Here is a 26,719-nt window from a genome sequence, read left to right on the forward strand (position 1 = left end):
AAAATATAATCAGAAACACAGGATGCAACCGGGCTTAATACGAAATCTTTGACTTGAGAGACATAGTGGGTCTCACATCCACATTTATAAAGCCCTTGTGAGTAGTAAACTTTTACTTTTTATTACATTAATTGCCTAGAGTCCGAACGCGGTAATTCGCAAGAAAGAAAACACTGAACAAGTTCTTTGTGTTCGAATGATTCTATCGCACTTGATGATTAGAAGTGAAAAGACGAAGAGTACTGAAGATTGAAAAAAATATGTTTAAGGAACACGTTTGCTAATCAAAAAAAGTTCGAATTTTTAGAATTCAGTGCCAACCATAAACAGAATTTTATTTTTGCGGAAATTTAGCATTTTTGTTGGATCTTGTATACTCAGTGGTTGTTTTATAAACCCTACCTCTGTGACGTCTACCAAAAGAGACGATAAAAATAAAGGGCTAATATTCAAGGGCTTTGTAAATTTTTTTATCAGTTTTAAGTCATTCAGGCACGGTATTTCTCTACAGCTTGCGTTTCTTTCTTTTTAGCAAAGGTGTAAACAATGACTAAACTGGTATTTAAATCAAAACTCTCAAAAACAGATCCCCAGTTAGTGCCTGTATTAATAATAGGTCAAGTAAAACATCTTACCCAGCTTCGTTTTAACGATATAAAGTCAATATTGCAACCCAGAGTTTCCGAAGAAGTCTTTAAGGCTGCCGTTTCCAGTCTGCATCCTTCTCCTACAGATACTCGTTCTCTTTACTTAAATTATGCCACCGTTGCAGCCTTACCAGTAAAATGTAGCCGCCACAATACACCTTCGAGGGCACATTCGATAACAAAAATTGTTCAAAATTCTTCCTACGGGGATTCCAGTGAATCTGTTGTGGTATGTCAATTTTTTTGTTTGGGTGGGCTGGGGAGGGGCAGTATACATGAAATTTGGCAAAATTTTAGATTGTCTGTGAGCAAAGCGATGTCTTTGCCAGTGCATGCGCTGTTGCTAGAGCTTTTCCCCTTTATTCTAAGAAAACTACTGCAGGATCAGATAATTCAGAGGAGCACACAGTAACTGTCGAATTTGTAATTGTGCCAACAAATGGTTATAGCCCTCCTGGCAAAACTGAAATCAATGAGGACCAACTTGCATGCCTCGAACATGCATGTAAAGGGATAAGACTGGCAGCGAGAATAGTCGATACCCCGTGTAATGAAATGAACGTTGATCATTTCTTGGAGGCAAGTAAATTCTGTTGTCGTTGTTGATGCCTAATAAACTGCTAATCTCAGGAAATAAAGTTAGTTGGCAAGGACCTCGCTATAGAACCGGTGATCATTCGTGATGAGGAATTGCAGACTAAAGGTTTCGGCGGGATATATGGAGTCGGTAAAGCAGCTAAAGTCCCTCCGGCATTGGCAGTACTTAGCTATACCCCAGAAGGCGCGACAAATACCATTGCTTGGGTGGGAAAGGGTATCGTGTATGATACCGGTGGACTTAGTATCAAAGGAAAGGCAAGTGTTTAGCAGATTATTGATATTGCTACGTGTCACTATTTACAAAACTTCTGGATTGCTCCTGCATCGGTTGTTGTTGAATTAAACTCGCTGAGGTTCCGCCAATCGTCCTGTTGGCTTCTGCAGAGCTTAAATTGAAAAATTTATTTACACATAGTTTAACGTAAGAAAAATAGTAAAACCAACACTTACAGTTGCTAAACTACCAAGTTTTGATTAAAAACAGTCTTCTTTACTTTGGAATTAAAACGACTGAGAGAGTCAGGAAATAAATCAATATGCTCTATATTTGTGAGTAAAAGATTTGTCAGCTTGCACATTCGATTCATAGGCGAGTTAAAGCCATGAAAATCAATGTTAAAAAGAGTCTTATTTCTTGCATTAATAGGAGAAATATGAAAACCATCAAGTTATTAAGGATTTTGTACAATGTAAAAAAAAAAAAAAGTTAGATTCAAAAGCTTCATAATCTCGTAGTTTATTTCCTCACCTTAACTAAAACTGTTCCAGTTTCAGAAGTATTGTAAATAGTGGAAGTTTCTTTGAAAAATTGCTACTTATCTTTAATGCTTTAACACCAAATTTGAACAATTTGATCAACTATCATTTACAGAGTTAAAAGTAGTGTGAACTGGACAGTTTTTTACAATTAATTAATCATAGTTTACAATATGGTACATTTCTACCGTACTGTAAGAAGTCTACAATAATCGCCATAGAGAAGAAGATAAATAAAAATGAAGCATTTCGACCTATAAATATGGCACAAGTGTACAAAAAATTATTAGAGGTTGTTGTAAATAAGCAATTTATACCATATTCCGAAAGTAGTAAAATATTAAGTGAACACCAAGCCGGATTTCGAAAAAAACTCCTGCGAAAGGGCATTGCAAAGTGTCTTATTGAATTGGAAAAAAGCTATGAGTGAAATAAAAAATGTACTAGTGATTTTCTTCGATTTTCAAACAGCCTTTGCGACAATAGACAGGTGTAAGCTCTTACAAAAATTAAAAAAAAAATGGTATTCAGAATGTAGTGCTGAAATGGTCAACTATCTATTAAACCGTATTCAGGGAATAAGGTTTTTTGAATATATATCAATGCAAAAGGAAAATCAATTTGGTGTACCCCAGGGAACGGTGTTGGGGCCGAATATTTTCATCGGGTATATAAACGACATGGGAGATGATGTTGATGAGGTAGTACAAATCCTCAATGAAGTTTATAAGTGGCTGATGCAAAATAGATTAAGTCTGAATATAGGAAAAACAAAATTTATGAATGAATGAATGAAATGAATATGTATAAATAACGAAAGAATAGAACAGACACAAAAGTGCAAATATTTAGGTGTTATACATAATCAGTAAAATTGCAAAGAAAAGCAATCTCCTGAAAAGAATGAGCATATATCTTAGTGACTGGTCTAAACTAGTCAATAATCTTACCACAGTTTAACTGCTGTTCATCTATACTGATCTTGCTCAATATGAAAGAGAAAAGCTTACTTCTGAAAAAACCAAACCAAGCCATGCGTTGTATAGGATGTCATTGTTGCACACATTTATAGACGGGATTATTAAGTGTAAACCAACTTATTTGTCATCATATATAAAAGGAAACACAGTTTGCTTCCCAAACATTTATGAAAAAATACAGACATACAGACTTCTATGTTCCTACAGTTACCCCAATAGCTATGACCAGAATGACATTTTTCACAGTGGACTTATTCAATACCTTCTACAGTAAAGAATTCGAACTCAGTCAAGTCGTTTAAGAGAAAATGTGCTTTATACTTTAAAGAAAATATTAATTTATATGCAGCCACATTTGTATTGTATTGTTAGATATTTTTTTTGTCTGTGTGTGTGTCCGAAATTTGAAGCAATCGACTTCATATTTGGCTCATATGTGCAGCTTTGCCCCGTGACAGAACAGGCTGGGGGGTCGGGAAGTATTCTAAAAAAATTAAAAGTCGCGTGTGCAAGGGTCTACAAAAAACATCATTTTTCAAAAACCGTTAAGAGAGCAAAAAAAATTTAAACCAGAAGACGCAGAAGATACTGCTCCATAAAATTTTATCCTTGATAATTTTTCAAAAATATACAATTTCAAATTCAAAAAAACTGAAAAATGGCTCCCCCTATTATTGAAAATTGGTTATAACTGAAAAACTGTGAATCAGATCTCACTTTCTTTTATATTTCGATATAGCCCGTATAGACAGCAAAAACTTTTGCATTTAAGGTTTTCCCCTATCTGATAGGGTGTTCTCAATATTCCGTGTAAATTTAGCAGAGAAGTAAAAGTCCGTGACATTTTAACGGTAGAAATTGGGTGCGATCAAATTTTTCCAAGTATTTTAAAAAAATATTTTTTCCTCCATAATCGTTCGTCCGATAGGCAAAATTCTTTAGCCAGCAGACACGGAAGATCTAGTGCAATAACCCTTGTTTTAGGCATTTTTTAGGTTATTTCGGTTATGTACAGGATTTTAAAATTATAGGCAAAAATCTAAAAGATCTAGAAAATTGTTCTTTTACAGAGTAAATTATTAGCCGCAAATCAACAATCGTAAAAAATATGGCTAATAGGTTCAAACAGTGTCATAGGCCGCATCAAGAGCTACAGTTCTTATATTTGCGGTTTTCGTCTATCGTCTGAAACGGGATATTTGAAAAAATCCATATTGAAATCGCTATTTCGGGGGCTGTCAAGATGCGATGACGTCATTGATTATTACGGCGCAATGCATGGTTTTAGAAAAAACTTATTTTCTCCAAAAATCATTTACTATTGTCAAAAAATTCTTGGACCAGGAAACGTGGAAGATGTAGGGCTATAACCTCTACTTCGAACATTGTTTGAATCATGTACAGGGTGTGTCGTTTATGGGCAAAAACTCTAAAGGATCCTAAAAATTTCCGTTTTTCTTGGAGATAAATGAAAAACCGCTAAAGATGGGATAATTTTATTCGAACAGTATCGTAAACTGTGTCGAGAGAGAGTTTCAGGTTTCGTCAATTATACAGGGCGCGAGATATTTGAAAAAATATGCCGTAATTTTGAAATTCGACGATTTGCGAAGGACATTTTATACAGGGTGCATGCACAACACAATTAAATTACATCGATTTTGCGAAAGTTTCATAGTGGTCCCCAGGAGCACGATAGAAAAACATTGCGTTCCTTTACCACACGAAACTGCGAAGTTCTTTCCTTTTATAATAAAAAGCTGTTATCGTTAATAAATAAAATAACGTAAATAAATGAGATTGATGACAAAAATAAATGATATTGGTAATTACTGTGTCTTAGACCGCTATGCCAGGAATGAAACGAGATTGCGGAGGGGCGGCGGCCATCTTGGGCGCTTTTTACGCTGCAGTAAAATCGAATTTTTCAGAAAATCTTCACGCAGTTTTTTGCCTAGCGGAAAACGGCGTAGGCCCAAACGCAACCAGGTGTGTTACCGTACAAGGATTAAAATATTAATTTTCTAATTGTATTTACCTTTAGACCTGACGATATTCATACATTGTACTCGGGAAGTACCGTAGAAATAAATAATACCGACGCCGAAGGTCGCCTCGTGTTGGCAGACGGTGTCGCCTATGCTAACCAAGACCTTAAAGCTAATATTATATTGGACATGGCCACTCTTACTGGGGCACAGGTAATATGGGTTAAAACTTTCTGACAAACAAAGCTATTTTAATATACGGTCGAAATTCTATATAGCGAAATTGAAGGGACAGCCTTTTTTTTGTTACATAGAGTTATAGCCACTTGAAAAATAACAATACGCATATGTGTGAATCGGTCATTTTTTTAGAATGCCAATACGCTTCTCGTACTTTGGCTTGTATTTTCACCGTTTCGTCCAGAGGGGCGTCTTCCCTAGCAGCTTAACTGAATATGTTGTTGAATGGTTGGTGGTGGTCCCAGATCAACTTCTTCATCTTCTTCTTCCTCTCGGTGCTCTTCCTCATCCTTTCTTGCTTGTTGTAATATGGCTTCCTCTGTCAAGTCTGCTGTTGCAGGCAAATCCTTGCAACTCCTTACTTGTAACCGTAATTGTTCGTATTCTGTCTCGGTAATCTAAGCAAAGTAATATTTTTCTCCCCTTCAATTCTGCATCCCATTTCCGTATATCCTCTTCAAAAATTTGCGATGTCATTCGTGCAGACTTGGTTGCCTTATAAATGCTTCATGTTCTTAAAACATCGTGGGTTAGTTCATTTTCCAATCACGACTAGATTTCTTTTTCCGCTCCCTCTCATATTGGCAGCTACTAATACTATTATACGTTCTTTAGAAAGTTTTCCACCCACACACTTTTCGCTTCGAAATTTAAGAGATTTATCTGGCGCTATTTTGTAAAAAATATCAGTTTCGTCAGTCGTACTTTTCTGCTCGTTTTGGTCACGTCTTCTCCAGCCAATCGTTAGTGACGTTTCTGTCGACATCAAGGGCTTCGCTACTTATCTGTCCATAATTTATACCATCCTTCCGAAGCCTTGAAATCGATAATGCCAGGCCGTTCAGCAAACTTTTCTGCTTTTAGTTTTACGATAGGTCCAGAAAGTGGTACATTTTTAAGACGTTGCCGTTGGAACCACTGCAACATTGCCCGATTCGAATCTTCAAATTCTGACTTTCTTAGTTTTTTACTAGAACTGCCTGCCGCTTCAGCCTTTGCACTTCCAAATCGTGGATACAGTCGACGGTGTAAGTCCGAATCGACGTCCCACATCCCTTTTCTTTTCTCCCCGTTCTATCTCCCGAATTAAAGCAACTTTATCATCTAGAGATAAAATTTTATTTTTCTTTATTTATTCACCAAGTCAAATTAGAAGTGATTGAAACAATGGTGTGCTTCTATACATCCGACAAAGGCATTAACATAATCGCTTATTACGAGAAAAACACTTTTCTTTCGGTATAGAGAGTCAGAAATTCGTCATACAAAGTGGATTAATACATGGTTTTGTATGGAGGCCTAATAGTACAACAAATTTTGTTCTTAATACAGGGTTGTACTTTATACAGAGTTTCGCTATAGGGAGTTTTCACTGTATATTATTAAAAGTATTATATAATATTATATTATTATATTATCCGTTACTTATTATTTCTGTTTAAGGGTATTGCTACTGGTAAATATCACGCAGCAGTACTGACCAACAATGGACAGTGGGAAGACCTACTCATGGAAGCGGGTCTAACTTCAGGCGACCTCGTATTCCCGATACCGTTTTGTCCGGAATTGCATTTCTGCGAATTCAGTTCCGCGATTGCCGACATGAAAAACTCGGTTGCGGATAGATACAATGCGCAGTCGAGCTGCGCAGGTCTATTTATTGCGTCCCATTTGGGTTTCGACTACTCCGGTACATGGATCCACGTGGATATTGCTTATCCCGTTCACAGTGTAAGTTTTCGAGCTTGCCGCGTGAAAAAATAAAAAAATTGTCTCGCATAAACCGTGGGTCCTACAATTTTCCAAGATACAGGGCGTCAAACTTAAAAAAAATTATCAATGTTAATCTAGTTATGGATAAGCTAGCCTCTTGTAAAACTGCTCCATAACAAAGAGATTAATGATTAGATTGTGTTGCCAACTGGGGCCATGCAATAAATAATATTTATGACCATAAATTCCTCTTACATACAAAAATCTTTCACAGTAAAGGATCCATTGGGGGTAAATACATGTATTCACCTACTCTTGGATAAACAAGTCAGATATTTCAGTTTGTACGAGTCTGTCAGAAAAGTTAATATTACTTATATAGCGTTCAAGGTTACAAAAAGAATTCCACACTTTCTCATTTCTATTATTTTTTACTTCCTCAATAGTCTCCTCCTTCAGCTCATCTTCACTCAATTCTGCATTTGTTTCTGAAAAAAAGTAACATAAATCAGTCATGACTTTAACGTTATGTTTCTTGTTATAGACGCTAACTGGGTAATTTCGTCTTCTGTCTACGTTTCGGTTGGGATCGTCCGTTGAAACTTAACATTCGAAGTCGAAATGTTCAATCTTATTCCTAATCTATATTTCAAGGGCTTTCTGGGGGGCGGTATTTTCGGGATCTTCTAAATGTTTCTTCGTTAGAGGCAATTCATTATCAGAGTCAAAATCATCTTCTGTTTCAAAAAATCCTCCATGTTTATAACAGTTTGCAATAGTGTTTTTGATAACTTCCTGCCAAGCACGGTGAATAAAATATCTCTTGTCCATCATCAATTGCTTCTATCATCTTTATCAGCAAAATCTTCCTATAGTGACACTTCATTACGATGCCTTTATCCATGGGCTGCAGTTTTGAACTGGTATTGGGAGGCATAAAAACCAGTTTGACTTGGTTCAATGGAATGTTGGACAATTATCTACTTGAAGAATAATTTTTCTGTTCTTCTTCAATTCTGTAACCCATCAGAGCAGCTCTTCTGTAAATAAATCTCTTTTCTGTCCCAGACATGTTTGTAGTAAGCAGAACTGGAATTTCAATGTCTTATCAGAGGTTAGTTTGTAGAAAATGCCGGTCTCATCGGCTTAAAAAATATTGTCACTGTCATAATTGTTGCAAAGATCAGGCCAAACCGTTGCGAGCCAGTTATCAACGACATTCATATCAACTGATGCAGACTCGCCAACAATTTGTCCTCCAGATATACAATCTCTCTTCTTAAAACCTTCAATCCAACTTCTGGAATACACAAAATCTAGTCCTTCTATTCTACTTCCCATTTCACTTGCTTTTTGCTGAAGAATTGGACCACTTATGGGAACATTTTCTTTTCTTTTTTGGGTAAACCACTGTAAAACTCCCTTATTGACGCCTTCATGAGCTGATTTTCTGAGCCTTTTACAACTTGCATTCACTTGGCAATGGGACAAGAGAGTCCTACCTTTTTCTTTTTCCAGATAATGGAGACAGTTGCTTTAAACAAATTCATTTCACGCCAAATATCACTTTGCTTCATACTTTTAATTTTTAAATTAATGCTTTTCGTTTTTGCTTCTCCATTTGAAGGTCTGTCAGCAATATTCTCCACCAAATCTAAATCACACGTGCTATGTATTTTAACCTTTGCCGGGTGAACCCCCGAAAAAGTTCATTAAAAACGAAAAATGTATATTAATCTTGATGAACTTTAGTTCACTGTATTCGAAGGTTCACTATGTCCTCCTTCACTATAACAGTTAAAATTTACATTTGTCTTATCAGACTTTTTGAGTGTATTTTAAAAAGTGTTCATTATAACTGAGTGTTAACAATAAACGGATATACTATATCCGAATTTACTTATTCGATTGTAGTTAACTAGTTTCATAAACTTTTTTGTTGACATATTGAGATTTTTCAGTGCATTAGGTAATTAATTAAATTAATTAAAATATTTTACTGCATAATACACTTTTATTACGAGTGTTCATTTGATTTTGTATTTATTCATTTTTTAATTCAGTATATTGATACACTAGTGAATTCACTACAAGCGCGATACTCAGTGTTCAATCTGCATCTTGTTCTTTTACTCCAATAATTTTAAGAATAGGTTTCTGAACCCGATCTAACGTATCAAACAGTGTGTAGCCTATCACTGCATACTACAGCAAGACTATGGAAAAGGTTAGATTTGTAAAAACTGCTTTCTTGTTGGTATTCTATAAAAAACATATACTAAGTATTTGTTCTTTTTTTTTAATGTGTTAGCCACGTGAGCATCCCATTTTAAATTATAGTAATTGTTTCTAGATATTTACTGTTGTAACTGTTTTCGAATTCACACTATTAATCTTGTGGTACAGAGTCTCTGCGGTTTCCAAAAGAGACAAATCAAAGCCATCTGCGTTGAGTACCAGTTTATTAAGGTATTTTGCAAAAATATAAGATGAACAATATCGGTCCAAGTATTGAGCCCTGAGGAACTCCAACATTTGTTTTAACTTGCTGTCTCTTAATACCATTAACCCTTATAACTAGGCGTTTAGCTTTCAGATAACTTGCTATCAAGGTCATCCCTTAAGCTTCGGTCTGGTGTAAAAAAATCAGTACTGTGGTTAGGCCAAGAATTTTTTATTTATCGTTATTTCACTTATTTGTGCTACCATCTAATTTACTATTTACATATCTCCACTTTTTTTTAGAATCACCATTTTGCAATTGTCTATCTTTATGAATATTGAAGTTGTTTTTTTTTCTTAAAAATCAAAACAATAAAAAAATTAAAAAGTTTCATTTTTAGTTTAACATGGAAAAAAATTGGTAAAGTCAGACGCCACTGCACTCTGCATAATTTTAATTTAATTAATAATAAACGAGCCTCTGGTCGCAACAACACTAAGAAATTTCAACAAAATCCGTTTACATGCAATTTTGGACCCCTGTTGGGAAAGTGTTTTTATATTTTGTTTGTTCAATAATACAAGCGTTTTCTCAATCACTTAATATTTATTGAATTTTTTCTTTACTATAAATGGATTGTCTCTCACATTGCGACCCATGCCGTGAACGTCTACCCCGTAGCACTACAAAATTGTTACTGGTCTAGCAGAAACGTAGACTTTGCCGGTTTCGCATACAACGCCCTGTTGTCGCATTGACTGAAATGTCCGGCATGTTTAAGATAAACAAAATTAAAAAGCAAGTTACATGATTTTGAACTCAACATATTTTTTTTTGAATCACCTGTTACGTTGTTCGAACATTATTTCCGGACGCCCTGTATGCATTGTTTTTTTAAAATTAAGGAACAATCAAACAATAACATAGTTTTTTCTTTAGGGTGAGAGAGCAACTGGCTATGGTGTGGCTCTGCTGGTTACTTTGTTTGGGGCTTATTGTAAGCGACCATTCCTACAATCTATCGCGCCGGAAATCGCATTTTCACCTGAAAACTCAACTAAACGACCAAGAACAAAGTAAACGCTTACAGATGTTGCTTATAATTTGGAGTATCTTATTCTTTTTGTATGGATGGTACCTGAGTTGTAATAGAATATGTATTTCCAGCTTATGCAACAAATAAATATGTGCTAAAATTCAATTTTTATTGCAAGTGAGGAAAATTTGAAAAAATTAAAATGTGAAATTCAAAATCTTTGCTTTACTTTTGAACCTTATCACTTACGATATCGTTATAATTGCCGGTGTTCGTTAAAAGAAGGCAAATGCATGTTACTTAATTATTACGCTAGGCACATACAATAATTCTAACGCAAAATGTTAATATATAAAAAAAATATCACATACCCCCTTTGACATTTCCACTCTTCAATTATCGTTGAAAACACGTGTAGATTGTATAACACAAAAAAGCATCCACTATGTACGGGGTCCTTGTAGGACGCTGTAGGGGCTTTAAAAATTGAAACTCTATTAAGTAGCTGTAGTCCTATATAGCATATATCAGAAGCATTTTAAAGTAAACCAGTGTAATATATAGTTCATGTTATGCCGTTGAAAAAGTACCAAATAAATTATAATAATATAATACACCTATAATTATAATACACCTAGTTTTATGTTATTTTGATGTGTATATACTCGCTAATGCTGTGGACGCTGACCTCATAATTGGGTTTTGTTACACCTGTGGCGTTTGTAGTAAAAAAAAACATAAATAAATTTCACTAGCTTGACAATACCGAATTCTGATGCGAATACGGCCATGTCGAGCATAATAAACGAAGTAACTTGTCCGGCATTTACATAACCTTTTTTCTAGAGAACTGATTCCATAAAAAAGAAGAAGAATGAACTTTCTTTTTCATATAGAAAAAACTTTCTTTTTCTATAAGTGCCGTGCCAAATCGCCCTAACGTTAAGGATTAATACAACACCTCATTTGCCGTCTATTTTCCCCCTCACAATCAGCAAGAGAAGCTGATACTTTTCTCCATGTAAGATGCGGCCAACGGCTATTGCTTCAATTTAAAACATTTTACATTTACGTTTATTTGTAGCTCCTCCCTGACTCATCGTAATTCTTCATCATTGGTCAACAGATCAGATCAAAAAGATTAACCTTATTTTTGGCTATAAAGTACATTAAAAAGGATGACAATACCATAGAATGCTTCTTCTTCTTTCTTTCTCCGTCCCGTGGGCAATTCAACTAAGGAGAGTGGCCCATTATCGACTACTGAAGTTCTTTTTTGTTCAAAGTACATTAAACGGAATCACCATACCATAGAATGCTTCTTCTTCTTTTTTTCCGTCTCGCACTCAATTAACTAAGGCCATTGGCCTATTATCGACTATTGCCGGAGTTTTATTGTAGAATGCATTGGTAACAGTATTTACCAATTTCCACCGACTGACGGTGATGTCATAAAGCGTTTTCGTGTGATGTATTATTTAATGTCCTCTTTTTTCAAGAAAAATAATAAAATGAGTTATTGGTCAGAGGATTTATGATATTTTGCCTCAAATTTAAAATGATTTCAAGAGTGAGAGGGGATATTCAGAGGGGTGAGAAGCTCGAATAAATGGAAAAAATGAAATATTCAGACTTTTTGTTGATATTATATATATTTGGTAAAATTCTGGGAAATATATTATAAACGGAAAGTTACTTACGAGTATAAAACTAAATGAAGGAAAGATGACTTCCCGATTAAAATAGGACGTATCTAATCACAAAGCATAATGCACAATATGTATATAATAATAAACCCACACTTAACTCGACAATAAAATAATACATCTAAATTCAAAGTATCGTAGTTCAAGCATCGCGTTTTGATCAACTTCGACGAAGGATCGTAGTGCAAACCGTACAAGTAAAAATCCTATTTACATATAAATACATAGCTTCTAATATGGCGTTGAGAACGTTACCGGTTAAATCAAATCATTATGTTAAGAATCCGGACGTTTTACAATTTCTCTCTTTAACTTTCTCTGATTCCGGTGCCGTAATTCGCACCTCCGGCTTTGTTTAGTTCCGCTACGAAATAATCCAGATCTAAATCGGCTAGATTTTCGGTTTGGAGTTCTATGGCGAAATTCTGAAATTGATATTAGGTCACAAGTTTTTTCTATACAACAAAAAAATTGATTGGACTTTAACATCTCGCAAAGGGAAATTGGGGCACACATTTTAACAAGTTAGACCCTAGTAAAAAAATTATGTGTTATATATTGTACATCACTAGATAAACGAAAACATTGGATCACCAAAAACCATTTTCACATTTTAGAGTATATTTTAGAATATATTCTAAACAAACAAAAAGCTAATATAAACACATACGTAGGTCAAAAAAGCATAGTTTCGATATACAGTATAGTATAGTTTCAAGAATTCCAATATTTAATGCGTATGCAAACTGCAAACTGTGAAAGCTAATCAATTAAATTTAAGTTTAGGTATGATGCCAGGTATGAATATCATACGTCCCGTGAAAATAATTCACTGTCAAAGACCTGGGAGATGTTTAAAGACGTTTATCGTCATAGACGGTTATATTCTGCATTAATTAGATCTTGCCTGATATGGACCGTAACGAATATTTGTAGAAACTTTTATATGAAACGTAAATTTGATTAACAATTGACGCTGCGGGGTATTTTCGAATAACTAGAAGCGTTTATTTTAACATCAGGTGATATGTATCGTTCTTAAGAGTTTTATCTAAATTTGTTCTTAGATTTGCAAACAACAAAAGTATTTTTTAGGACTATAGCTTATATTCGCGGTATATAAAGGTACGTCATAAGAATACAGATAAATATTTATTAGAATCTTACAATTAAACATTTTTTGAAGTTTTTTAACATTTTACAATGTGGAGACCATGGAATGAAGCGGATGTTAGAAGAAGACATGAAAAACGAAGCAGAATTTGAAGGCGAAGTGGAGATGGTAGTCGAACCTAATGACAATTTAGAAGAGGAACTACCTCAGCAACTAAAAAAACAACTTTATAAGAAATCAGAATGGGAAGTAGAAGCAACAATAAAAACAAGTCATATGTCCAAAGTTCCGAAGTCAACTGTAAGAGAAATTGTTGGAACTGGGATTAGTCAAGAGAATAGGGAGAGAAGATACATGGTGTTGAATGTAAAATCTGCATTTTCAATATGTACTAACTCAAACCCTGAAAAAATATAAAAAAAGTTGTAAAAAAAAGTTTCTTTAATTATTTTCATGGACAACTAATAACTTATTTAAATAGAATACTTTGTATTAAGCCATTTCGTATATAATCTTATATATACTAGTCTTACCGTTTCTGAATTTGATGTCAAAACGGACTTTTGTGGTCTATCTTGATATTTAAAAAACTAATAAATACGATATGATCAAAAACTTGTAAAATAAATGTTACAAGTCATGTCGTTATTTTATTATCCAATTTAAACTAAGTAATGGACAAAATACTCATAGTAAATATAACACTTAGGGAAAATATATAAAACAATTATATAATTTTCATAGACAACTAACAACTTATTTAATTAGAACACTTTGTATTAAGCCATTTCGTATATAATCTCATATATACAAGTCTTACCGTTTCTGAATTTGATGTTAAACGGGACTTTTGTGGTCTATCTTGATATTTAAAAAACTACTAAATACGATATGATCAAAAACTTGTAAAAAAAATGTTACAAGTCATGTGGTTATTTTATTATCAAATGTAAACTAAAATTTTTTTATTATTCGTTATGAGTAACTTTAATTATTTTCACGGACAACTTATTTAAATAGAATACTTTGTATTAGGCCATTTCGTATATAATCTCGTAACCCTATACATCCGTCGCCAGTTTATTTTACCATATTTGAAGAATAACAAAACGACATCAATCCCCTGCTTGTCACATTCAATAACCCTAAAGGCGAACAATTATCGCAATTTAATTCAGTAACGAGTGCATGCGACTAAATTCGTCGCAACAACCGTTTTATCTTTGATAAATATTGGAAAGTCGATATAGAAGTCAGTCATCCGTATCACCTACAACAATATCCATCCAAATTTATAAATACTCACGGAAACAATATCCTTTATCAAAGATTTATCGGTGGACATCTTGGCCCTCTTCAAAACGCTGACCGAAGGACCTACCCACGTGAGCAAAAGGAACTTTTGCCTTTTGGACATTTCGTCGCCGGTCTGCACCCTTATGTATCCGAACGCCCTCTCGTCTTCGCTGAATTGACTTTGGAATTGTTTAAAATCCGATCCTTTCGCTGAGCATTTGATTTGCGGCCCTTCAAACTTGAACACCGCCCTGTAATGAATAAACTGTATTAATCTTGTAAAAGCCTAAGCCCAAGCAGCAATAGGCGCCGCAAATACCGTAAAATTGATGCACCATGATATTTTCATACTGGAAACTGCACTTTACGGCATTTTCTTTTTAAACAACGAAAATTCAATCGATGTGGTCATGTTTTGATAAATTACTAACGAGAAATGCCCCATACAAACTCAAAAACTATCGAATTTGCGGCCATTTTCCTTGGTCCATCGCCTCATTGGTTTACAGCGAATTTTGTTTCCGTAGTCTGTGGCGAGTACTTAGTTCGTGATCTTGCGGCATTCAACAACCAACATGGCCGCTGACAGACTGTGAATAAGTTTGGCTACAGCAGTTCAGTGTGTGTGTCGCTGTTTACAAAGAAAATGGCGCAAAGGGCAGGTTAGTGTCCGGAATGAAATTGAATCGGTCAAAATTCAGGTTGGAACCAGAGTTTATTTCTTTTTTATATCAAGTCATAACCTATGTGTGTGTGTGTGTGTGTGTGTGTGTGTGTGTGTGATCGTAGGTTCATAAATTCTCGACGAAAGGCGGCAATGGGCGAGTGACTCTAGTCGCCTTGGCCAACGTACGTAAATTGTAAAGAAAAAGTATACATCAAATGACTGTAAAGGGTTATGTTCTGAGGTTAAACATAGTAGATTCAGGTGACAAATTGAAAAAAAATATATAGGGAGAAATAGAAAAATCACTAAAAGAGAAACTAATGCGCATGCCCTTGCATCAAAAACGTTTTTGATGCTGTTTGCAATATTTCAAAACCGTATTGTATTAACCTATCGATTCATGATTTTTGCGATATTTAAATTAAACAATTTACACGTTACACTCAAAAGGGAAAATATTTACCAGGCTGTACCTCCGTATCGGCCTTGTTTAATTTATTATTTTATATAAGCAATTAAAATTTAAGTATATCCGTTACATCCGACAGCACAGTTCTCAGTCGATAACAAAATACGAATACATTGTTTGCGCGTTACATCCTTCAGGGCGCCTTCTATTGAATCTTAATGCACGACTAGCACGGGCAATTTCTACACCGTGTGCCAAATAAAACGATCCACCGGTTTTATTCGTATATCTGGAGAATTATATCTTTAAAAGAAGTAGCATCTTGTCTTTGCTATTTAAAAAATACCTTATATTGCCAACAAGTGGGCAGCTTTTAATTCAATAAGAATTTATACGGGTTTTATCTTAAACCTCGAATATCTCAAAAAATAAGAAAAAATTTAATATAAGATACCTTATTTTTTATCCTAGAATTGATATCTGAATAAAAATATAGGGTATTCCATTTGAAAATCTTATGATTTTGTTAATTGAATTCGTCAAAACGGCGACACCCTGTATAAGCTGAGAAGCATCTGTCAAACTGATTGAGTATTGCATCATATCTTTAGTCTGTGGTTAAATTTTCGTTGCAATATCTGGATCCGTAGCGTCACAACACAATTTTATTTGGGGCAATCAAAATATAAAAGAAAAACACATAACCTCAATTTCTGCCTAAACTACGCAAAATTCGAATAGGAATTTCTCAAGAAAGTGACCTTTATTTTAATGAATGATTCCAAAAATGTCGATATATACAAGTTGTTCCATATAAAATAACAAAGTTGATATTGGAGGGGACACTTCTATGGTTTTCCAGATCGTATAGTGCGTCCTTTTATTTGGCATACAGTGTACACTTAACTAAACTGCGACCTTGAATGAATTTACAAGTCACAATACTGTGCTAAAATGTTTGTTAAATTCGATATGCATTTAGACAATGTTTGGGTCTTGAATTGAGGCAAACGAATCAATAACAAGATTGCTTTCGAAAAATGGTCGTTGAGCGGGGAAAATTCGCGGACCAGATTCTAATTTCAAAAGGAAGCCAATTCGGGGATTTTGTCCTTGAGGGACGCATTGCTTTTCTATCGTGCTCGTGCGGACAACAATGGAACTTTCGCAAAATCGATGTCATTTTATTGTAAATACATCCTGTATAAAGTGTCCTTCACATCTCTTCGAACTTCAAAGTTACGGCAATCTTCGGTAAATATTAAAATTTGTACAAATAAAAGCGTTATCGAATGATACTTTTTCAAATATCTCGCACGACCTGTACAATTCACAAAACCTGAAACTCTCTCTCGACACAATTTACGATACTGTTCAAATCAAATTATCCCATCTTTAGCAGTTTTTCTTTTATCGCCAATAATTGACCCACAAAAACGGAAATTTTAAGGAACTTTTAGATTTTCTGCCAATAATCGACACACCCTGTATATAATTCAAACAATGTTCGAAATAGGGGTGAGAGCCCTGGATCTCCCGCATTTCCTGGTTATAAAATTTTTCTAATCGGTTGAATAGTTTTTGAGAAAATTATGTTTTTCTGGAAACCTAAATATTCAAAGAAAATTTTTCAAAATTTTAAAAAAAATATTTGGTGATAATTGATTACTCTCAAATTCTACCGTGTAGATGTGGGTATGGACTTTTAGTTCCTTGCCAAATTTAAAACCGATAACTACATATTTGGGTCACTTATGACATTTTGAATATAGTACGGAATATCCGGATCACCCTGTACAGTATGTAAAAACTTTAAATGCAAAAGTTTTAGCTGTCCATACGGCCTCTATAGCTGTGTGAAAAAACTGGCAACAGAATCACAGCCTTCTTGTTATGGTCAATTATCATTACAAAGGGAGACCAATTTTCAGTTTTTTGCAAATTATCGACGCACCCTGTACATTTTTAAAAAATAATCTAGAAGAAAGGTTTTTGGTCCGGATGTTGCGCATCGTGTGGTTAAATAATTTTTTCAATCGTATATACCGTCTTGGAGATATGATTTTTTTCTCGATACCCTGCAAGTGCGGTTTTTAATTTTTTAAAAATACTTCTCGACCCTTTGATTTCTGATGCTCAGAACGGATTCAGAGCCAACCGCGCCACAAGTACAGCTCCGGGTCATATCTATAATAGCTTTAATAACAAAACAGCCACATTAGGCTTATTTTTTGATTTGAGCCGCGCATTCGACACTGTCGATCACAGCCTGCTCTTAAAAAAACTGGAAAATATGGGCGTTAGAGGTCCAGCAGCTCATGGGTTAAATCTTACCTCTCCGAGAGAGTACAGCAGGTTGTGATCGGCGGTTCAAAATCTAGCCCTCAATATGTAGGCAGAGGTACGCCGCAAGGATCCTGCATATCACGCGATAACGGACTACAATTAAATAAATCTAAGTCAATAGCTATGGAAATAGTCACAAAAAATATTCGCGTTGATTCCAGTATTCTTCTCCAATTAGAAGGACGTTCTATAGAAAACGTGGAGGCTACTAAGTTTCTCGGTCTGCACATCGACAACAAACTTACATGGAATCATCACATCGACAACATATTGCCCAAATTAAGCTCCTGCTCATACTTAATCCAAAATATTCGAGATACGGTATCCATTTTTACGTCAAAAGTGACATGATAAGATGAAATAGGAGATGTGACTTGCACGAACATGACACACGGCAAAGAGATTACTTGGACGTTCCATTTTCTAGACTGCATAACGGGCAACAAAACCCAAGGTATTTTGGCTTGAAAGTATATAACAGAGCTTTAAATTTCTATGAATGCTTCGAAGAAACTGATAATTTATCTGTGCTTAAGAAAAGAATTAAGACCTTTTTAACTGATAGGTGTCTCTACTCAGTAGATGATTTTTTTTAAATGTATTGTTTAAACACTGTATTTTAATGTGATGTGACGTGCTTATGTGTTATATGTAGTATCGAAAAGCGAAATAAATATCTATCTATCTATCTATCTACGGATAACGGAGAACAGAAAAAAAAAGTTTTTTTTTCGACCCTGATCATTTCTGTACCAATGGCGTTCCCCTAGGACCTACCGTTGCCGAGATATAAGTTTCGTCGCCAATACTTTCGAAAAATTCGATTTCGTCGATTTTTCGCAAGTTAAAAGAAAATCGAAATTAGCAGTCACCTTTTATTACCTTTGCAGTATATTATCTTTCCCATTGGCCATCTTACAGCTTACAGACAAACCAAATATGTATAAAATTAAATCAGACAAAACAAATGAAGTAAATAATAAAAAAATAATTTAGTTGTTTTTCTTTCGTGTTTTTCTTTTAATTTCAACTTCTTTAAATTTAAATTTAATTATAACAAATGACTAAAGGCTTATTAACAATCAAAATATGATACACTTAAATACAATTAAAAAGGAATTAAGCGACAACTAATAGAATAAATTGGGAAAAAAAACATAAAAAACGTTAATATTAATGATGATGATGATAACAACAACAGTAGAAGTTATGACACTTACCTTATTACCTTTGCAGCATTTTACCCTTCCTTTTCACCATCTTATCTAACAAAAATTCTTACAGAAAAACCAAATTTGATCAAAACTATATCAGATAAAACAAATTCAGTAAACAAACAAACCTAATTTAGTTATTTAAAATTTAATTAATTATTATTAACTATTAATATTAACAATCAAAATATGATACACAGAGATAGAGTTAAGCGAGAACCGACTGAATAAATTGGGAAAAACACACACAAAAAACTTTAATAATAATAATGCTGATGATAAGAACAACCCCAGAAATTATGACACTTACCATTGGGTGTCATTCCCATCAGAGCGTACCTCTTCATATGCCAGCTTCACACTTGGGATGTCTAAGCCCGTAAGCAAGGCTCTCTGCAATAAAAAAAAAGGGAAAACTAACTAATCCCATCAAAATGAAAGTTAAAATATTTTAATTCGTCTCGTCTACGCATTAAACGGTTATTATTTGATACAGAGGAGATTCACAATGTCTCAGACTAAGAAAATTTCAGCATTTTTTAAATATGCAGTAAAAGATTTAAAAAAAATTAAATAAATACAGTTTTTCTCAAAAAGCGAGGTTAAGTTTGGAAAACGCATTTCACCCTTACCCGCTATGATAAGCATTAAAAATTTGGTTTTCTATATAGTATGTTGAATTACGACAAATATAGAGTGATTAAAAAAGAATGCCTGATATTTTTGAATTTTAATTGTCGGCCGCATTGTTTTTGCCACTTTTGACATGAATGAATTTCATGTATAGAGGCAACCGACGGCAATTTTGTGATGGATAGAGTCACTGTCACCGGAGGAACTTAACTTTTATTTCAAGCATTTTTTCGATTATATGCCGAGTTTTTCAATTACGGCTAAAAATTGTTTATTAACATAGTAAATTATTACCCTAAAATCAAAATTCCTAAAAAAAGAGCTACAATTTCACGGTTTTCGTCTATTACATACGCTGTTCGAGATATTTAAAAAAATCCGAATGAAAATCACCATTTCTCGTCATGACGTCATTTACTATTCCATGGTTTTAGAAAACAAATTCATGTTCAAGGAAAAATGGAAGATCCAGGGCTATTAACCTCTATTGATTAAATTATATACAGGGTGTGTCCTTTCTAAGCAAAAAATTTAAAAATACGAAAAATTTTCGTTTTGGTGGGTAAATTATTGGTGATAAGAAAACTATTAAAGAGGGGATAATGCGATTTGAACGGTATCGTACACTGTGTCCAGAGAGAAATTATAATGCAGGGTATAGTCTGTTCATAGATATAAGAAAGTCACTAACTGATACGAACTAAGGAAAGACCCGGACAAGCTGTAAGAATGAAATATGGCCGAACAGGTCCGTACTTTGCTTATAATCTAATTATTTTGGGTTTTGTTAAGAAGAAGAAACAATATTTATTTATTTATATATATGTAATTATGTTTAAATCTAAAATAAAATTACAAATTATTTTTATTACCTATTGAAATTACTTAAAATTATTCACATAATATATCAGTATCACCATCGCTATCATCGCCTGTTCTAATTATTATTTGTTCTATATTATTATTGATTGTTCTGCTTTTTCTATATGTTTTTTTTTGCCCAACATGTTCAATGCGATTAAATATACAGTGGTAAAACTGTATACCCTAGATTTTTTGCATAATTATAACAGACGTATTCAAGCTTTGTAGAACCTCAATTAATTGCTTTTTGGTATGATCTTCGTGAAAATAAATGTCGTTATTATACATAGAGTTTTGGATTGTTGCTTTTGTGTCACATGAGGAAGGGGAATCTTTAATATTTTTCGCAGACAGAGAAAGTCCATTTGAAATCCAACCATCTTTAGAGCCAGCATGCAAAATAGTTATTCTTTTACCTCTTTTTGATGGCGCGTTTGTTTGAAACTTATCAGTTAAGCCAACCCAACCCTTTTCTGGGGTATCATAAATGTCTAACCAGGTTTCATCCAAGTAAATTGGCCTTTCTTGTTCTCTGTAAATTATAATTTTTTCTAGATATTCCAGTCGTTATTCCCGAATTCCAAAAGATTCAATTTTGCATAATTCGCACACGATTCAACACGCGGTATTACACACGAAATAAGAATAATTACTCATAAACTTAAACTAAGTAGTATACCCAACCAAAAAATATTAAACGCAGGTAGGTAAAAATTATTATTACGGACCACAATTTTACCTGAATTTAAATTCCGAAACTTTAGGTAATAATCCTGTTGCATTGTATGTTAATGACCACCCTTGGATAATCCCATTCAAAAGCAATTGGTCACTTTTTTATATCTATGAACAGACCATACGCAAAATATTTGAAAAAATATCATTTTAAATCCCAATTACTAGTACAAATTTTTCACCTCATAGAGGGCACTTCATACAGGGTGTGCGCATAATAATTGCGAAAGCAATCTTGTTGCTCTCGAAAAATCGATGAAATCGGTTAAAGATTAAAGATAAATAAAAACATAGAAACACAGAAAAATCCCACCTATATTTAAATGGCATTATTTTTTAGGAGAGAAACTTATGGACTGTCACATACGCAGCTGATTTTAAATCCTTTGCTCACAATACAACAATAGTACCATCAAGCTTTAGACTACTAAGATCAACAAAACTCCAGCAGCAACCGACTACTCATAATTCGTACGTTAGCACCGGAGTATATCAATTATCCACGCATACCACTCAGTCAGAATTACGATTTATCTGACCACATTATAGTGAGTTATACGGCTACTTGGTTAATTTGAGGAAAGTGCAAAGCGGAAGCCGTTGGATTTATGTTGATAATTTACGACAATAATGAGGATTTAATGGGCAAGAAGAATACGTCGAGATAACAGAAACAAGCATGCCACACGGATAATATTATTTATGTTCTATATTCTAATGTAAATAAGAGGGATACCAAGCCCATTTTTTATTTGAACGTAATCCATCGCACGATATATTATTATAAGGGGCCTCTACCTTACTCATTCAAGCCCGGTAGACACGTTTAGTTTTCTACGTTTCTACACGTATGTATTTTTTTATAAGTTAAACATTAAAAAAAAACGATTTTAAGTAATAGCGTGCTTGATTAGTTTTTACGTATTTACCATGCAATTGGGTATATAAGGAAAGACCAACAACAATAAACGCGGAAGAAATGGAAACGGTTGTTTGAAGAAATTATTTATTGGGTTGTTTTATAATAGTTGTTAATTTCCCTGGCCACATACCTGTTTACAGTTTTTTGAGCTACTTGTCCATTGGCATTTGGCATTTTATTTGGGAGGCAAAAAATCGATTTTGTCATCTCACACTTACACAATTGCTTCCTGAACACTTTTTCTACTTAGATTTTACGACTTAACCAACTTTTAATATGGATGTTTTTGTAATTTGTAATTGTATTGCCATAATTAGTATTACAAGTATTTTTTACAAAACTTCTGGATTCCTCCTGCGTCGGTTTTTGTCGAACTTGCTAACGTTTTGAACAAACGTCGGGAACAGCTATGGGCTCTCCACCAGTCATCTCGAATATATTTTTGGAAGCCTTTAAGAAGAAAATTCTCGACACCTTCCATCTAAAACGCTACGTCGATTATACTTTTGTCATTTGGCCTCATGGTCAAGAATCCCTTGTAGATTTTCTTAGAAATTTAAACTAATAATAACCTCCCATTCAGTCATGGGCATGCCGAGTGACGTCATGATCCCCGAGATGACCTTCTTTGATAAATTGACCTTTCTCTTTCCATCAAGGGAAGATTGGAGAGAGGGCAGAGTCGGCTCCTGGGATGGACTTGTCTGGTACACTGACGGGTCCAGAATGGGAGATCTGGCCGGAGCTGGAGCGTACTGCGAGACAACGGGATCAAGCTTGTCGGTCCCTCTGGGTCAGTACTGCACTGTGTTTCAGGCGGAAATTTTCGCTTTATTGATGGCGGCCAGAGAGGTGCTTCGGCTCAACTACGGAAGCAGGAGAGTCTTCTTCTGCTCGGATAGTAGGGCTGCACTCATGGCGCTGAAGTCAGTGCGTACGCGCTCCTTGTTGATAAAGGAGTGCAAAGGGGTACTGAGGAGGGTGGCTGAGGAGAGAAAGGTCACGTTGGTCTGGGTCCCGGGTCACACCGGTGTCCGGGGCAATGAGGCAGCGGACGCCTTAGCCAGGGAGGGCTCCTCGCATAGGCATATAGGGCCAGAGCCCCGCTTGGGGATCGCCCCGTGTGTGAGGCGGGGAGCTCTCGAAGCCTGGGCGAGAGACCGGGCCGCGGGGGGCTGGAGAGTTGCTCCGGGAATGAGGCAGGCGAGGCTTATGATGGATGGGCCCGCCCTTCCTCGGACCAGGGAGCTGCTTAGACTGACCAGGAGGGAGTGTAGAGCACTAACAGGGGCCTACACAGGACATTGCAGGCTTAGGAGGCATCTCTGCTTGCTAGGCATTGGAGACGACCCGGAGTGTAGGTGGTGCATGGAAGGGGAGGAGACCCCGTATCATCTGCTCACCGAGTGCCCTGCCTTGACATGGGCAAGATTGGAAGTCTTCGGAACGGCCCTGATCGATCCGGACTCAGTGCACGGTATTGGGCTAAAGGAGTTGCTGACCTTCTACAGGAGGGGCGGCATTCTGGACGCCCTCTAGAGCGGCCTGGGGGCACAACGGGCCCATCTGGTGGCCTAAGTGCTTGGACGCCCACGAGGGCGCCCCCCTTTAATGCCAATACCAATACCAATAACCTCCCATTCTAAGATATTCTTGTCAATATAAAATCAGACCTAACATTGGGTCATTGTGTTTACAGAAAACCTACGCCCGCAGACCGATAACTTAATGCATTGTCCCATCACCTTACCTCTGCTCTTCTCTGTAATAATTGCCACATTAAAGATATAAAGCGTTCCATCAGAAAATACACTTCACCACAATCTTCTAATAGCAATGAGGCCCAAAGCAATCCTACACTTGCCATTGTGGTCCTTCCTTACATTCAAAACATCACTGCCCACATATCAAAAGTTCTAAAGAAATATAACGTCAAAAATAGATTGTCCAAAAATTTCTCAACATCTTTGGTCCGTCAAAGACAAAATTCCATATATAAACCGCGACTCGGGTCTCTACATGTCACGAATATGGGAATCAGTCATCCGAGACGAGGTATATGCCCCTCAATTAGCTCCGCCCCCCTCAAACAATATGTAAGCAGATATAGAGTAAAATACAAGCCAGTTTCAGTCAAGCTCTGAAGAAGCCGACAGGATGATTGGCGAAACGTCAGCAAGTTCGACTCAACAAAAACGCAGGAGGAATCCAGAAGTTTTGTAAAAAGTATTACAGTAGCTTGTGGACGTTTCTTTGAAAAATTAAACGAAAATTAAATAAATGAATTTTATCGCATTATGCATTTGTTACATAATTGGGACCAAACCGATCGACGCCAAAAAATCGATTCGTAGTCGACGTTGACGTGCGCTGACGGAGATCGATTATGATCGATTAGTAAACGGTTGCCAATCTAGAATTTTATTCAATTGCAACCTAAAAAAATCGCAAATTGAAAACATTCGAGAGGAAACTTCCTGCAAAAAAAAATCCAAAAAGTCCCCGTTTCTTTCTCTTTGAGATGAGAGATGTCGCACAAGAAACATCTAAGTGGAAAAAATGTTCACAAAATAAATAAAAATTAAAAGTTCAGATTGTCACGAAATTATATATTTTCAAATGACAATTGTTTCGACAACACCGTGTCTTGATCAAATGTAATATTTACAAAGTACCTGCTACCATATATGCCGAAAAATGACAATAAAACCTTAATTAATTTTGTTGTTCGAATTTAAGTTTAATAATGGAGAGGTATTTAAATCTAATTGATGGTTAAACAATCCATTTGAATGTCTCGTTTTGTTAATCTCCATTGCTTCGAATAAATTTAATTTTCTACTTTTTTGGCTGTATGTAAAATATCAAAATTATCATCAAATCTTTTTTATTTATTAGATTGCTTAATAGTATCTTTAGACCAAAAATATTTTGAATTTAATGGACAGATTTACATCTCTAAGGGAGTTTTGATTATGGGAAATCCACTTAGTCCTTTGTTAGCCGAGATTTTTATGGATAATTTGGAAAATATCATCAATAAGTAAAAGTTTTTTTTGGTGGTATAGATACGTGGATGATGTCTTTGCTTGCTTTGTTGGAAAGGACAGACAATTGAATTCTTTTTTAATAATCAAAACTCCCTTAGAGATGTAAATCTGTCCATTAAATTCAAAATATTTTTGGTCTAAAGATACTATTAAGCAATCTAATAAATAAAAAATATTTGACGACAATTTTGATATTTTACATACAGCCACAAAAAGTAGAAAATAAAATTTATCGGATGCCATGGAGATTAACAAAATGAGCCGTTCAAATATATTGCTTAACGATCAATTAGATTTAAATATGTCTCTATTATTAAATTCTCACAATAACATTAATTAAGGTTTTATTGTCATTTTTCGGTATATATAGTAACAGGTAGTTTGTAAATATTACATTTGATAAAGACACGGTGTTGTCGAAATAATTGTCATGTGAAAATATATAATTTCGTGAAAATGTGAACTTTTAGTTCTTATTTATTTTGTTAAATGGATTTTCATCAAGTAAAAGCCACCTCAGTTCACTTTTTGGAAAAAATGTTCAATAAGCACCTCCTATAGACAATAGCTGATTATGGGTATTTCGTATGCTTGTTCTAGCTTAATTGTTTTGTAATAATTCCTGTAATTCTTGTATACAAACATTCTTCGTAGCTATTTAAGTGTACCTAAAAATGTGAAGAATTCTGTTTAGTAAATTCGCATGTAAATATTTGTGTAAGCCTATTTTCCAGTTTGTTAAATGTCAAATATATAGGCGTTGCTGTTTCTCTAAGATCATATTATCTTATATTTGTTACATTTGCTGTAATTTCATAAAAGAACAAAGCATTAAAAGCAGAAATTATACGAGTTTGTGAGTATGGTACGGAGATTAACAAAAATTAAAATAACGCACAGGGGGTTGCCGATTATGTTCAGATTTCAGAGATTGGTGTTGCGTTCTTATAAAAACTCAGACAGACGCATGCGCAAAAGATCCATACCTTTTCCACGAAAATATCATAGCCACCTGCGGCGCATCCATTTTTACCGTATTTTTTATAGTGTATGTTGCTGATCTGTGCCGTTTTTTGGGGTCTGTCAAATGTGCTTTATTTGCGGACGATGCCAGTTTTACCTGATATGGTCCGAATTGCCTGCACCTGTGCACAACATTATTGAGGAGAGCAATGCGAACAATTGGTTTAAAAACAATTATTTGAAATTGAATACGGACAAAACTCAAAAAATATTCTTTTCGCAGTCGGCTAAATTACTTGGCATTACACTTGATAGTAGACTTGACTGGAAAGATCATATTTTATCTCTTAAGCGAAAACTATCTTCGAGCTTATTCGTTCTTAGAAAAATTAGGGAG

General features: G+C 35.0%; 2 protein-coding genes across 5 annotated transcripts in view; one reads left to right on the top strand and one right to left on the bottom strand.

The window, feature by feature from the left end:
- The first annotated feature begins 80 nt into the window (after positions 1-80).
- Positions 81-10,779, top strand: LOC132701844 (probable aminopeptidase NPEPL1). 3 transcript variants are annotated; one of them, XM_060670103.1, is made up of 8 exons: positions 81-97; positions 533-876; positions 945-1,226; positions 1,278-1,502; positions 4,827-4,972; positions 5,028-5,184; positions 6,655-6,942; positions 10,307-10,779. In XM_060670103.1, the coding sequence occupies exons 2-8, from the start codon at positions 547-549 to the stop codon at positions 10,445-10,447; spliced, it is 1,569 nt and encodes a 522-aa protein (XP_060526086.1). In that variant the 5' UTR covers positions 81-97; positions 533-546; the 3' UTR covers positions 10,448-10,779. The 3 variants fall into 3 exon arrangements, with proteins under 3 accessions (XP_060526086.1, XP_060526069.1, XP_060526078.1); XM_060670095.1 differs by lacking the exon at positions 81-97 and adding an exon at positions 266-293; XM_060670086.1 differs by lacking the exon at positions 81-97 and having other exon boundaries at positions 227-876.
- A 1,257-nt stretch (positions 10,780-12,036) lies between these two features.
- The window catches only part of LOC132705165 (uncharacterized), a 28,910-nt gene continuing 14,227 nt past the window's right edge, over positions 12,037-26,719 (bottom strand). For both annotated transcript variants that reach the window (XM_060675614.1, XM_060675607.1), the window contains 3 exons: positions 19,466-19,548; positions 14,530-14,770; positions 12,037-12,534 (listed from right to left, as the gene is read on the bottom strand). In XM_060675614.1, the coding sequence (XP_060531597.1) occupies positions 12,418-12,534; positions 14,530-14,770; positions 19,466-19,548 (441 nt within the window). In that variant the 3' untranslated portion in view covers positions 12,037-12,417. The remainder of the gene's footprint in view (positions 12,535-14,529; positions 14,771-19,465; positions 19,549-26,719) is intronic.

Source organism: Cylas formicarius, unplaced genomic scaffold (assembly GCF_029955315.1).
Source record: "Cylas formicarius isolate icCylForm1 unplaced genomic scaffold, icCylForm1.1 PGA_scaffold_10__41_contigs__length_53128322, whole genome shotgun sequence".
NCBI classification, from domain to species: Eukaryota; Metazoa; Arthropoda; class Insecta; order Coleoptera; family Brentidae; genus Cylas; species Cylas formicarius.